Here is a 13,326-nt window from a genome sequence, read left to right on the forward strand (position 1 = left end):
AATACTTTTATGGAATTTTCTTCAGATGGGCTGGATCGACGCGGAGGATAAGGCTGGTGCGTGGAACATCATAGACTGCCACTTGACTGTTAGCTTCTCTAATTATATAAAATTAGCTGTATCATACGTGGCAAATATTTCTGCAAAAGCAATAGTTTCGGATGACGGTGAGAAGTAAAAATCGTCTGATCCGTGGACCACATTGTTACCCGTGGACCAAACCAATCCAGACGCTGATTGACGCTATTTTCCACTTTTTAAAATTTTTTTTAACGTCAAATTCAAATCCGTTACATTATTATAATTTATTTATGTTTTATTTTTTTTAAATAAAAATTAAAAATCGAAAAATAGAATATAAAATCTCTCACATTTATTATTATTATTATTATTATAAAATTAAAATTATTATTTATTAGATTTTAGAGTATAAAGTATGATAATTTATAAATAAATTTAAATAGAATATTCTTAATTTTTATTATCCAATTTAGAAACAAATTTAATATTTGGGATTTTGCAAATATGTTTCTCTTAAATTTTTGATATCCTAAATTTCAATCCTTCAAACGGGAAATTTTGATTAGCCTCTCGTGAGGGCTACCGCATGGAAGAGTGCCCCAAGAGTAAAATTCAATTACGTTAACAAATTGCAATCCAGAAGAGAAAGGAGTACGTGTCCTTCGGTGATTGCAAAAACGGCATCGCATGCCGGCGTTTTTGGAGATGATGAAAACGAAATCGTAGTTCTGGACATCTAGCGCCAGTCTCGGTTGCTTATCCTTTCACGATCAAACCATTCAAACATTAACGTCAAACACTCCCCTATATATAGTGTTGTCTTCATGTCTATCCACTATATAATTGATTCTCTGAAATCCTAGAATCTTGAATCTCTCTATCTCAAGTCTCACTAAATTCAGCGGTAGTTTCCCAGTCTAATCTCAATCTAATTTCTTTTTTCTTTTGGGGTTTTGCGTTTTGGTGAGGAGTTAGTGTAGTTACTGTGATTTTGAGGTCAGATTCAGATCTGCAATATTGGGGTGGGGTATGGTTTTGTTTCGGTGATTTGAAAGCTTTATGAGCTTTTCGTATTTTTGAAGTCTCCTTGCAGTTAGTTAGTGTTAATCATTGTTTTTATTGTTTTGTTCTCTTTTTTCTTTTCTTTTTTTTCAATCTTGGAATTTTGTAAGTCAGTTTGGTGGACTTCAGTTCCTTATATAAAGCTCTAAGCTTTCAGCTTTTCATGCTCCATTATAAAAATTCAGATATTTTCTATAATTTTTTTGGGGGCAATTACAGGTGGTTTTAAAAAAATTAGTTTTCTACTTTTTTCTGAGCTGAAATTTGTAGGTTGATATTATTGAGGTGTATAATTTTGTGGGTTTGCAGTAAAATCGTTAGTGGTGGGGAATTTGGAACAATTTGTTTGAAGAAAACTGTTTGGTTTTCAGGAATTCGAGAAGAATGGCTAAGGAAGCAACTAATGGAAATCACAACTCTGCATCAAAACCCCCACCAACACCATCTCCTTTGAGATTCTCCAAGTTCTTTCAGGTGCCAATATATACATATTTGTTCTTAACAATATCTTTCGCTTTTGAATCAGTTTGATCTATTATTGACATGGTATAAAATTATGGTAGTTTGTCTGTGCCAATTTGTGGATACGGCTGTCTTTTCTTTCTACTTGGAATTCTTTTCAGACTATGTGTGCTACGGAAGCTGAATTGTTGCTTAACACTGAAATTTAGTGCAATGCAGTTAGTTGCTTACCAGAATATGTTAGCTGCAATCTTTTTTATTATTCTTTTTTCAATTTAAGTATTGGAAAAAGAAATCATCACTCACATTATTTCAGGGAAAATAAATATGGTGAAAATTTCCAAACTACATTACATGGAAATAAGGATTTGTATGGACTACTGCAGAGAGTTTTAAGACCCTGATACCAGTTGGACATAAGATCTACTAATTAGTAAGTTTATATAACTCAAAACATAATAGGAATAACAATAAAATAGGAAGATATCTAAATGCTAGATGTAATAGAAAAACTAAATAAATCCTAATAGGAAAATATCTGAGAGCCTAATTTTGCAGCTATATTATGAGAAACAGGAAGTAAATGTGAGGTTTGGACTGATTGGTGATGTGTCTGGAATTGTGATGCAATGCTAAATAGGGAAGAAAACTCCCCTGGCGTGTGCCTGCTCCATAGGGCACAGGCAGAGGGCTTGTTCCTGAATATACAGCGAAGCTGAAGACATCTTTTTTCAGTCCAGACACTTTGTAATTGAGTCCAAACTCAAATAATACAGCTATAAAATTAGCTTTTAGATGTTTTCTTATCTAGTATTTTCCAATTGGTGCCTTTTTTTACCAGTTCACTTTGTTGCACTTTATTGTTTTTACCCATAGGTGAATCATCACTAATGCTTCCAATAGCGGTATATGCAATGTTCTAATAATAGCATAGACTTGAAGTTAATTGCAATATTTCTTTAACCCTACAAGAACGCTGTCACTTGTGGTATTCTTCTACATTTATTTTCGTATTTTTTTTATCATTGCAATTGTTTGTTATGAGAAAACAGATTGTTTCTTTATATCAAGCATGGTGTAGGGTATTATCTGACAACCTTTTTGCTTTGGGTGGCAGTCCAATATGAGAATTTTGGTCACTGGAGGAGCTGGATTTATTGGTTCTCACTTGGTGGACAAGTTGATGGAAAACGAAAAGAATGAGGTGAGCACATTTCCTATTTAAATTCTACAGTGTATTTCTTGAATTTTGTTAGCAATGAAGATGTGCAAATGGAGTGTCATGGTTTTTTCAATTTATTTACTTAACTTTGGTTTAATGGTAATGCCCCTACTTTAGCAGTCGAGGACACCTGTACACTCCTCATACAAGTGACAAATAATGCTATGTTTAACATTTTAAAACTTATCTACAGAAGTTTTTAACCTCTAATTCTATTTCCCTCAGGTGATTGTTGCAGATAACTACTTCACTGGCTCAAAGGACAACCTAAAGAAATGGATTGGTCATCCAAGATTTGAACTCATTCGTCATGGTACTGTTGTTCTGATCTTATTTCAGTATTTCACTGCCAAGCCATGTTGACAGTGTTGAAAATGAAGGAATGGGTTTTATATATGGTAAATGTTGCCTCTCTATCTTTCTGCAGATGTCACTGAGCCTTTGCTTATTGAGGTTGACCAAATATACCATCTTGCCTGCCCTGCTTCTCCAATCTTCTACAAATACAATCCTGTAAAGGCATGTGTGTCTGTATATAATGCACCTCTGTTCCCTCTTCCTGAAAATAGTCCCTTGGGTGAGTTCTGCTATTATTGGATGTTGAGTGGTGGTTTGACCTATAACTTTCCATATCTTTGACAGACCATAAAGACAAATGTGATTGGTACATTGAACATGTTGGGTCTTGCCAAGCGTGTTGGAGCAAGGTTTGAGATACTACTGAGTCCCAGTCCCTTTGATAATAGCCTGTTTTATGTTACTTATGATATAATAATTGGTAACAGGATTTTGCTTACCTCAACTTCAGAGGTGTATGGAGATCCACTTGTACATCCTCAGGATGAAAGCTATTGGGGAAATGTCAATCCAATTGGTAAGTTTACTGTTTTATACAATAACTTATGGATTCATTCAACTGCATATATTGGTCGCAGGAAGATGTTTCAGTAGTTGATGGTTTTCCAAGTAGCTATATGATTTTTAAAATCATTTTGTGGATTGTGATGGTCTTTTGCAATTTTAGGAGATATGATTGCATAAGGGATATATAGTGTGGACGGGAGTTGCAGGATGATTATGAGAAGTTTAAGCTGGAAAACAAAAATCCCTCTCCAGCTGTTTTTTGGTTGAGGGTTGATTAAATACTGAGTTTATGCTTTTTGTTGCTTTTAAGGTGATTTTTTATGCATGGAGTTTTTGCTTTTCAGCTTAGAAATACAAATGTGCTTGGCATACAAAAAACTTGTGTTCCGTGTTCATGTATACTCTAAGTCATAACAGATTCTTATGTTTGCAAAATTTTTCAGGAGTCAGGAGTTGCTATGACGAGGGAAAGAGAGTAGCTGAAACTTTGATGTTTGATTACCATAGACAACATGGGATTGGTAAAGTTCCTCCTCTTTCCTCCTCTCATTCTCTTGGTTAATTTTGTAATATGGTATCAATTTTTTTTCCTCACCTAAATTTGATTCTCTACCAGAGATACGAATTGCCAGAATTTTCAACACATATGGACCCCGCATGAACATTGATGATGGGCGTGTTGTCAGCAATTTCATAGCCCAAGCTATCCGGTAAGCTGTTTAAAAGTCTGATCTAAAGCGGACCTTTTGCTATTAACAATTAGTTCTTATTACTATCTTTGTGCAGCAACTTTGATATTATTGACACATGCTTGTTCAATTAATGCAGTAATGAGCCCTTGACTGTTCAAGCACCAGGAACCCAAACCCGGAGTTTCTGTTATGTATCAGACATGGTGTGTAAGAATTTAATCATTGCATATGATAATGACAAATGATGGAGATGAATAATAATAAGATGCTAATCATAATTTGTCTCTCGTTTTGATGATAATTGTCAAAGGTTGATGGTCTAATTCGATTGATGGAAGGAGAGAACACTGGGCCTATCAATATTGGCAATCCAGGTTATTGTTTAAACTTCTCTAACAAATAATTGGTTTCTAAATAAGTTTCTTAACAAAATAGATGAGACACCTTTGTTATTGTTATTAAGCTTGGGCTTTTTGATGTTTTAGGCGAATTTACAATGCTTGAACTTGCTGAGACTGTAAAGGAGGTTAGTTTCAGTTTTGCCTGCTCCCTATATCTCTTTGAACCTGACTTGAATTGCATTCTTCTTGCATGTGATGTTTGTTGCAACAAATAATGTATTGCCATTGTGTTGATGGACCTTTTATGCATAATTGTGGTTTTTTGACGTCCCAAAAATAATATATCCTAAGGCAACTGATGAAATATAAGAGAACAAATTATCAAGTTAAGCTTTGTTGTGTGTAAAGTTATTAACAAGTTTTGGGAACTCATAACTGAAACATGTGCATTGCAGCTGATCAATCCTGATGTAAAGATCACAATGGTGGAAAACACACCAGATGATCCGCGTCAAAGGAAGCCAGACATTACAAAAGCAAGGGAGCTGCTAGGATGGGAACCTAAGATCAAGCTGCGTGATGGTCTTCCGCTCATGGAGGATGATTTCCGACAGAGGCTTGGGGTCCCCAGGAAGAATTGATATGTATGCTACTAGCAAATCTTCAACATCTGTCTCTCCTAGATCCCAATACCTTACCATAATTTACAATAACTGGATTGTGATCTCATGATTTAAAGCAGGCGATTTTATGTAAACTGTAGAACTTTATCTCTAATGGCGATATATGGATTGATCATCAGAGGAGAATTACGTGTCATGGATGAGTTCATCATTCCACATTTTTCCTTCCCTATTTTTCTGAAGCGTTGATTCTATATCATGGGATTTAATTCGAGGATTGGTACAAATTGCACCAAATCACTTTTGGAGATGCATTAAATACCTTTCTACTGTGCAAGTTCTTATCGGTTAGTATTATCCGAGGAAGAAATCATATTTCTTTTTTCTTAGAGAAATTATATAAAGGTCCATTTTCATAGATTGCTGTTGCTACAAGCAACATCCAAAATGTTAGAAGAAATTGTCTTTTGTAAAAGGCAACAGATTTTTATTAATAATTATCAATTCTACTCAAATTCTTGGCATGCACATTTGATAGCCATCTGCAATGGCAAAGCCAAACACGCCCTAAATGAAGAAATGGTTAAGCAGTTTATTAGCCTAAATTTGTATCAACCACGATAATGTTGATATAAGCACCAGCCTTTAAAAAAAGACATAGTAAGGTTCAAAATAAATTCAACATGGGGCTTCTAAGCCTCTGCGACAACTTGAGACTGACGTTTTTTCTCCTTGTTTTTCACTAATTTCTTCCTTGCTGTTTCGCCGTCTTCCGTTTCTGTTATGCTCTCAATCCTCGCAAAGACAGGTTTCGGCTGTGCCATGACCTGACCTCCCTTCAAGCCACCCCACTTGGTCTCGCTCTACAATGCAAAATCCAATAACAAATTATTCAAACAAAGAGAAGAAGGAGCATTTCTGGTATTCATGCATGCATATAGATTATGAACCGAAGAGTGCGTTCGTGTGCGCGCGCATATGCATATAGGGAGGGAGGGAGAGAGAGAGAGAGAGAGAGACCCATGTCACAGCGTTAAAATGGTCCTTTGAGTAGCCAAGCTGAGCATATATTCTCCAACATAAACTTGGTGCCACAGGGGACAAGGCAATTGCTATAATCCTCACTGTCTCCAATATGATCACTAGATCCTGCTTAGCATAAACCAAAATGAAAATAGCATGTCAATAGCCATCTCATGTTAGGTCAGTTTTAATTAACTTGAATTTTTAATCATGCAATGCTCAAGCAACACTTTCTTACCAACTCTATAGAGCAGTAAGTGGTTTACCATTACAAGATTGAGACATTCCAAAGTAGAATGTTTCTTTCAAAAAGGAAGCCATTGATTGATAACAGTGAGATAATATTGCTAATGAAGTCATTCATTGATAACAGTGAGATGATATTGCCAAAGACATTCTTCAAGAAACAGAGGAACATAGAGAAACCTTAGCAGCGGCTTCAGAAGCAGCACCCCCTTGCTTAAAAAGAGACCATGGTGCGCGCTCATCCATATAGACATTGCCAGCATTACCGATCTCTAGAATAGCCTCACAAGCCAAAGAAAGCGAGAGATTTGCATAATGAACCCGAGCCTTTTCAACCTATAAGTACAGTATTTTTAAGTCACTACACCATGGATGGATAAAGCTGCCAGGAAAACTAGCAACTGACAACTAGTAAACAGTACTGGAATTAAGCATCAGGAAGCATTCAATTTTATTGGTGCCACCAGATTTAAATTAGAAGCAAAATCAAACTCTTCAAGTATGAAAGGAACTGCATGGTTAAGAATTAGAATGGAGGATTCAAAGCAATCGTTTCTTGGTGATTGAAATATTTTAACAGAAAGGATATATTTTTCACCATGCTCAAATGTGGATGACACTAATATCAAAAATTTCAAAGGCCTACCAACTTCTCAACAGTCTCTTCCAATGAATTTCCTTCAGCTGCAACAGCTGAATCAACCACCAAAGTTGATTGACAGTTCTTTTTAAGAAGTCCAAGTGTACGGTTAAGGAGGTTTCCTGCATAGGATGAGTAAGGACTATTTTATCTTTTTGATAATGTAATTAGAATCAGTATATACATCTCATCTTCATATTGCAATAAATGTAAATATAATTATAAATACCTATGGTATTGGCAAGATGTGCATTGACAATGTTAATAAATCGTTCTTCTGAGTAGTCCCCATCATTGCCAAACTCCACCTCTCTAAGGAAGAAGTACCTGACTGCATCAGCTCCAAATTTTTGAACCAGCTCATTTGGTTCAAGTGTATTCCCTAATGACTTTCCCATCTTCAGGCCATCCTATCATTTTCAAAATAAAAAGCATTGCTGCATGAAATAAAATTAGGTGTAAGAGGAAAACAAAATTAAATCAAACATGCTTGTTCATACAATACTGTTTTAAAGCTATCGATGTAAATTCATGTTTCAACTTCAAATAAACATGCACCCAAGATGTTAAAGAATCTTCAAATTCATTAGAAATGATTAACCACGCCAGAAAAATAAAAATTCTTAAAACTATAATCATTAACCTTTTTGCTATTCCTTGGATGTGTTATCTAGGATCAAACCATTCATTTATTGCTAAATCCAAGGAACAAGTGTGCTCTTGCAAATGGCACTTAGAAAGATTTATAAATATATAATCACTAGCTTGGTTTGCAATCTGTTTTCTGAATTTAAAAAGACTGGGAATTCCCTTTCAGCATCTTTTAAATAAACCTAAGAGTTTGCAGCAATCAATCTTTATTCACTCAAATGCAATGCATAGAAGCAGATCCTGGAACTAATTTAAGTAGCCAATACGAGTAAGACTAAGACCCATAAAAGGGAGAAGTACTTATGTATATCTAGTTCCAGAACCTATACAGAGCACATTAGAGGTGATGTAGGAAGGAGAACAAATTGCTAAAGTTACCCCTAAGGTTTGGTATAATTAACCATTAAACCTTTATTGTTTCAAAACCTATGAACTCCAAGAGTGCATTACTTTAGTCCTTAACATGACAATACTGAAAAAAAAAATTGTTCACTTCAAAATCTAGTATACTTGGGAACTGTTTGATTCATGGAAAATAACATGCATATAGAAAATTTGTTCTATGGAAACTGTTCTCTACGAAAATTTTTCCATTGTTTGATTGCAATAATTAACTAATTGTACGTATTTATCTCATGTATGTATAAGTTCTTTACATTTTAAAGTCTAGAAAAAAGACTTTATCTTTTGAAAAGATGAAGCCATTTTCCTTAAAAATGACTTAGCTTTCCCTTTGACTAGTAAAATATTTCCTGCTGGCCTATTTTTTAATATCCCAAATGTTAGAAAATGCAAATATATTCTGTATAAAAATGTTTTCTACAGAACAAACAAGCCCTTAATCTCTAAATTTTGAAAAGATGCAACACTTTAGTCTGTCAAATCCTTGGGCTTTATGGTGATGGTAGCACAAAGACTAGAATGTTTTTGAAACACAAGGACCTCAGGGTTAATTTTGCTAGACCTCTTGAGTGTTCTAGTAGTTTTCCCAAATAAAATCAAATTAAAAAGAAAAAAAAAAGGCTTTGCACTTTCTACTCAAGAAGTCAAAAGAAAAATTACATTATCTGTTGGGAAGAGGACATGCAAAAATTTGGGAATTCCTACTTGAAGGTTGTGGCATTGCACACATTTAAATCCTACTGAAATGTGGGTCAGGGACTTCGTGAAACAATGGAGCATATCGATCTTGTCATCCAAAATCCAATGGGCTACCACTGATCCAAAAAAGATGGACAAGGAGAAGATGAAAAAAGCGATCTACTCTAGAAGTGGTCCTCCCCTTCAGCATTTTTGCATATGAAGATTTTCAAGTTTTCAATCCAGAACCCTTATCATTGCACTAGGGAATGTCTCCCAGGAAGATCTAGAATCCTCATTTAATTATAAACAGCCAGTTTTAAGGAAATGATGTAATATACTGGGGTTAATAATATGAATACCTTCGTCAAGAATCCATGCCCAAACACCATCTTAGGGAGGCCAAGGCCAGCAGACATCAGCATAGCTGGCCAATAAACTGCATGAAATCGTAAAATATCCTGCAGAAGAAAAAGAAAATTATAAGAGAAATTATCAACTGAATTAGATATCTTTTTTGACGAAAAAGGTAGCTAGGAAGCACAAGAGGTAAAACAGGAAAAGGTTGAATAAGGCAATTAAAAAACCTTTCCAATTAAATGTAGTGAAGCAGGCCAGCTAGAAGAAACAGCACTTTGTAGATTAGGTTGCCCCTTGTCCTCTGACAAAGCTGATATATAACTGCTCAACAAAAGCAAAAAGTCAGTCAAGTAACAAATTGAGGCAGAAAGGTCAGCAATCTATACTCTCTTCTATGTTTGTAGGGCGCTGCAGACGAAGAAGAAACTTAAACAAGTGTATTGATCCAGGAGGGACAAGCTTAGAATATGTTTCTGAACTACATGAGAAAGAATTATACCCTAGTAAAGCATCAAACCAAACATATATAGTCTGCTTATTGTCATTAGGGACAGGAATGCCCCAATCCACTGATGCACGTGAAATTGAAAAATCTTTCAAGCCACTTCTGATCCAGCTTTGTACCTAAAAGTAATGATAGTGGAAAGAGATGTTAAATGCAACTCCATGGATGGGGAAAAAAAGAACTGTGCAAGTAAAAATGCAAACAGGTTTCAGAAAGCTATCTACTTGACAGAAACAATAACTTTTAGGTTCGCAAAAAGATATTAAAAAAGCAAAGAAAAAAGACAATCGGATGCTAAAGAAACTCTCAGATTTCTAATGCTTCCATGGTAGCACGAGCAGATGTCCAAACAATGAACAACAAAAGCACTAGGCATCCCAAGGCAATATTCCAGGCACATGTTGCAACTAACATTAGTGCCAAACAAAGGCATGTTTAAAACAAACAAAATAGCTGACATTCTTCTATCCCACATTTCACTCCCTAAAATTACAGATGTTCTCTTGCAATTGAATTTGAAGTCATCTGCTGATACATGGAAACCTGAGGCTAGAGTAAGGGCATTTTAGAATCTCTATCATCAAAATTCAGAACACCTTTAAAGGACAAAACCAACATTTTCTTGGCACATATAAGAAAATACCATATTTTAAACTTGAAAGTAAGCTATTTGTTATCCTATAGGGATTTGTAGTGCCCATCCAAATTTAGAGGTCTAGTTCTCCAAGACATAACATGAAAGCTAACATTAGCAGTTAGCACGAGAGCTTGAACTGTAATTGACACAATTTCCCATTTTTGACAACATTCTTGCTTATTCTTCAGCTCAGTCAAAATGACCACGAACTGATTCCATACTGGAGAAACTTTATATGTAAAAGGGAGTCAGATCCCTTGTCTGGGAGAAATTAGGACTCCAGCAACAGACAATTAAATCTGTTCTGGGAAGAATGTTTAGAAGACTTCAGCTCAAGAGAGAAGACACATAATCAAAATAACAACTAAGCCTTAACCCCAAATTAGTTGGGGTTGATTATGTGGATTTAACACAACAAATTCATATGCTTCTAAGAGAGTGTTTATAAAATACAACGCAAAAGAATGCTTCAATTTAGCTGACTAGAAGAAAATAAAAAGTGTTCATTCCCAAACCTCATTCAAACGGAATGAAGGCTGCACAAAATTTGGATTTTGAGTCAAAGTTTCTTCTAATAGTTTTTGGTACTTCGACAAGGCAAAAAAGTAATTATCCTCTTTCCGCTGAATACATGGCTTTAGATGCATTGGGCAACAGTTGTTATCAAGTAGCTCCTTTTCATCCTGTAGAATTAAAAATTTTAATGCTGTTACTCACCAGCAAATACTGATATCAGTAATGGTTGACAATTTGCATCAAATCATTAAAAAGGAAAGAAATTTTATGCAAGATAAAGAACATAGGCTAGGAGCATCATCTCATATCAACAATACAATTTCTTCTCTTTGAAATTTGAAAGAATGTAAAATGAAGAATTTGGATTTTTTTTAATTTTATTTTATGTTACCAATCTCATTGATTGTCCAGGAATATAATATAGAAGCAAAATTAGCTGAATCAGAAGTTCAGAACCCTCTTCAAGCCCATTAATTGCAAATACAAAGTAATGCATATAAACATAAAGCATAGAAAATGAGATAGCATGAAATGATGGAAATACAAGGGTCCACCTTATACTCCTCACAGTTGACACAGTAGAGTCCCTCATAGTCAGCACGATAAATGTCCCCATTGGCAAGAACCCTTGAGTAAAATTCCTTCACAATTGCTTCATGCTTGGGATCAGTTGTTCGAATGAATTTGTCATAAGCAATTTCTAACTGCTCTCCAGAAAACATAAAACAGGTACAGCAATCAGAACATTCACAAAAATCAAACTGGCAAGTGAAAAGAGTAAAATTGTCAGGCGGAGAAGAAAAATATTCACATCTTTCCAAAGTGTCTTGTAAGCTTGAGATACGATATCACAGTGCTCACTTGGGCTGGAGCCACTGGCAGCTGCAGCAGTTGCAATCTTCTCTCCATGTTCATCTGTGCCAGTGACGAATATAACCTTCTTTCCTAAAAGCCTCTGCCAATTGATATATGAAGTAAGAATTCTTTTATCCAACACAACAACCACAGAAAGTACCAATTGTCCATATTCAGGAGCACAGCTTTATAAGTGAAACCACGAAGAAAAAATAAATATTGAAAATGCCAGACAAAAAAGCAAGATTAAAAAAAAGGGATAAATTTTCAATAACTTAAACTTTGAAACAAAATTAATCCAATTCACACATGCTAATCAGAAGCAATATGACCAAATAAACAACAAACTTGTCCTAACCTATCAGGCTAAAAATTCTTATAAATTAACCTGAAATCGAGCTATGGCATCAGCAGCGATGGTGGTGTAGGCACTACCCATATGCGGAGGAGCATTCACGTAATAAAGCGGAGTTGTGAGGACGAATGTTTCAGCTGCCACAGATTCTGCACTATTGTTATTGCTACTGGCAACTGTGCAAAACGCAGCCTTTCTGGATTTATAAGAAGAAAAGAATAGGCTTGTTGGAAACCTGAGACGGTTCTTCAAATGGGTGGTTACCATTGATCTTGTACTCATCGAAGAATGTAGAGGGTTTAGAAGGGAAAGTGTGTTTTGTATCGAATAGTTTATTCTCGCAGCCATTTCTTTTCTTCCCCTTAGAACTCAGTACTGGGTTTCTCACTGTTCAGGGGAGTTGCTGCAGCTTGCAATCAACTTCTGATTCTTCTCTGAAGCAGACGCCTATGGATAAAGGACATAAGAGGAGGAAAGGAGGAGAGAGCGGGAGAGGCCTATCGATAAAGCGGCTGCGCTCGGTTTTGGTTCCGTTAGCCCAAACTGATGACCCGACCGTCAGTGTAAATTTACCTTACTACGATGTCGTTTGGCTGTCCTTATATGCTTCATTTCCAGAGTTTCTGTTTCTTACGAGGCAAATTCCTGATCACCGCCGATTTGGAAACTCCGTAGCTACGCAACATTTTCCCTAAACGTCCTGGTATTCCCTTTTCCTTTATCTCGAAAGTTAAGCCTCAGATCAATAGTTATAGTTTTCCGTCTTCTTTATTATTTCCTCCGTCGTCCGCCGTATTGTTTTGTGGTTTTCGTTTATGGATAGTAATATCTTAAAAACAAGAGAGATTGATCATTATTAATAAATTAAAATTTTAATTTTAAAAAAATTATTTTGTGGTTTTTGTTTTGTGATTTTCTCGTTGTGATGGATCCTTAAGGTCCAATGCCGGAACTGATCATTTTTCAGCCTTAGGTGGTTATCATGAAAGGGGGAAAATTGTTTACCCTAAATTCCTTTTTTTTTTAACCCTAAATTGTTAATGAGTAATTCAAATTTGTTTTTATTTAATTGCTTTTTACCCTAAATTCATTTTTTTTTCCTTTTTCCTCAAATTGAATGTCGAATGGGCCAAAATCTCTCAGTATGAGGCTTTAATATGCTTGTTTGAAA

General features: G+C 35.5%; 2 protein-coding genes across 6 annotated transcripts; one reads left to right on the plus strand and one right to left on the minus strand.

Moving 5' to 3' along the window:
- The first annotated feature begins 653 nt into the window (after positions 1-653).
- LOC110624450 (UDP-glucuronic acid decarboxylase 6) lies at positions 654-5,483 on the plus strand. 5 transcript variants are annotated; one of them, XM_021769594.2, is made up of 13 exons: positions 1,151-1,302; positions 1,455-1,557; positions 2,663-2,749; positions 2,993-3,080; positions 3,195-3,286; positions 3,410-3,474; positions 3,553-3,641; positions 4,075-4,152; positions 4,248-4,341; positions 4,460-4,526; positions 4,634-4,697; positions 4,809-4,849; positions 5,120-5,483. In XM_021769594.2, the coding sequence occupies exons 1-13, from the start codon at positions 1,247-1,249 to the stop codon at positions 5,303-5,305; spliced, it is 1,110 nt and encodes a 369-aa protein (XP_021625286.1). In that variant the 5' UTR covers positions 1,151-1,246; the 3' UTR covers positions 5,306-5,483. The 5 variants fall into 5 exon arrangements, with proteins under 5 accessions (XP_043816867.1, XP_043816869.1, XP_043816868.1 ...); XM_043960932.1 differs by lacking the exon at positions 1,151-1,302 and adding an exon at positions 654-925 and having other exon boundaries at positions 3,410-3,641; XM_043960934.1 differs by lacking the exon at positions 1,151-1,302 and adding an exon at positions 663-806 and having other exon boundaries at positions 3,410-3,641.
- A 269-nt stretch (positions 5,484-5,752) lies between these two features.
- Positions 5,753-12,951, minus strand: LOC110624449 (methionine--tRNA ligase, chloroplastic/mitochondrial). Its single transcript, XM_021769593.2, has 12 exons — positions 12,189-12,951; positions 11,757-11,900; positions 11,500-11,649; positions 10,945-11,112; positions 9,787-9,911; positions 9,515-9,608; positions 9,290-9,388; positions 7,426-7,606; positions 7,203-7,318; positions 6,737-6,892; positions 6,308-6,436; positions 5,753-6,150 (listed from the first exon to the last, which is right to left on the minus strand). Exons 1-12 carry the CDS (start codon positions 12,501-12,503, stop codon positions 5,980-5,982), a joined length of 1,848 nt encoding a protein of 615 aa, XP_021625285.1. The 5' UTR covers positions 12,504-12,951; the 3' UTR covers positions 5,753-5,979.
- Positions 12,952-13,326: the final 375 nt, after the last annotated feature.

The sequence above is a fragment of the Manihot esculenta genome, chromosome 10 (assembly GCF_001659605.2).
Source record: "Manihot esculenta cultivar AM560-2 chromosome 10, M.esculenta_v8, whole genome shotgun sequence".
NCBI lineage: Eukaryota > Viridiplantae > Streptophyta > Magnoliopsida > Malpighiales > Euphorbiaceae > Manihot > Manihot esculenta.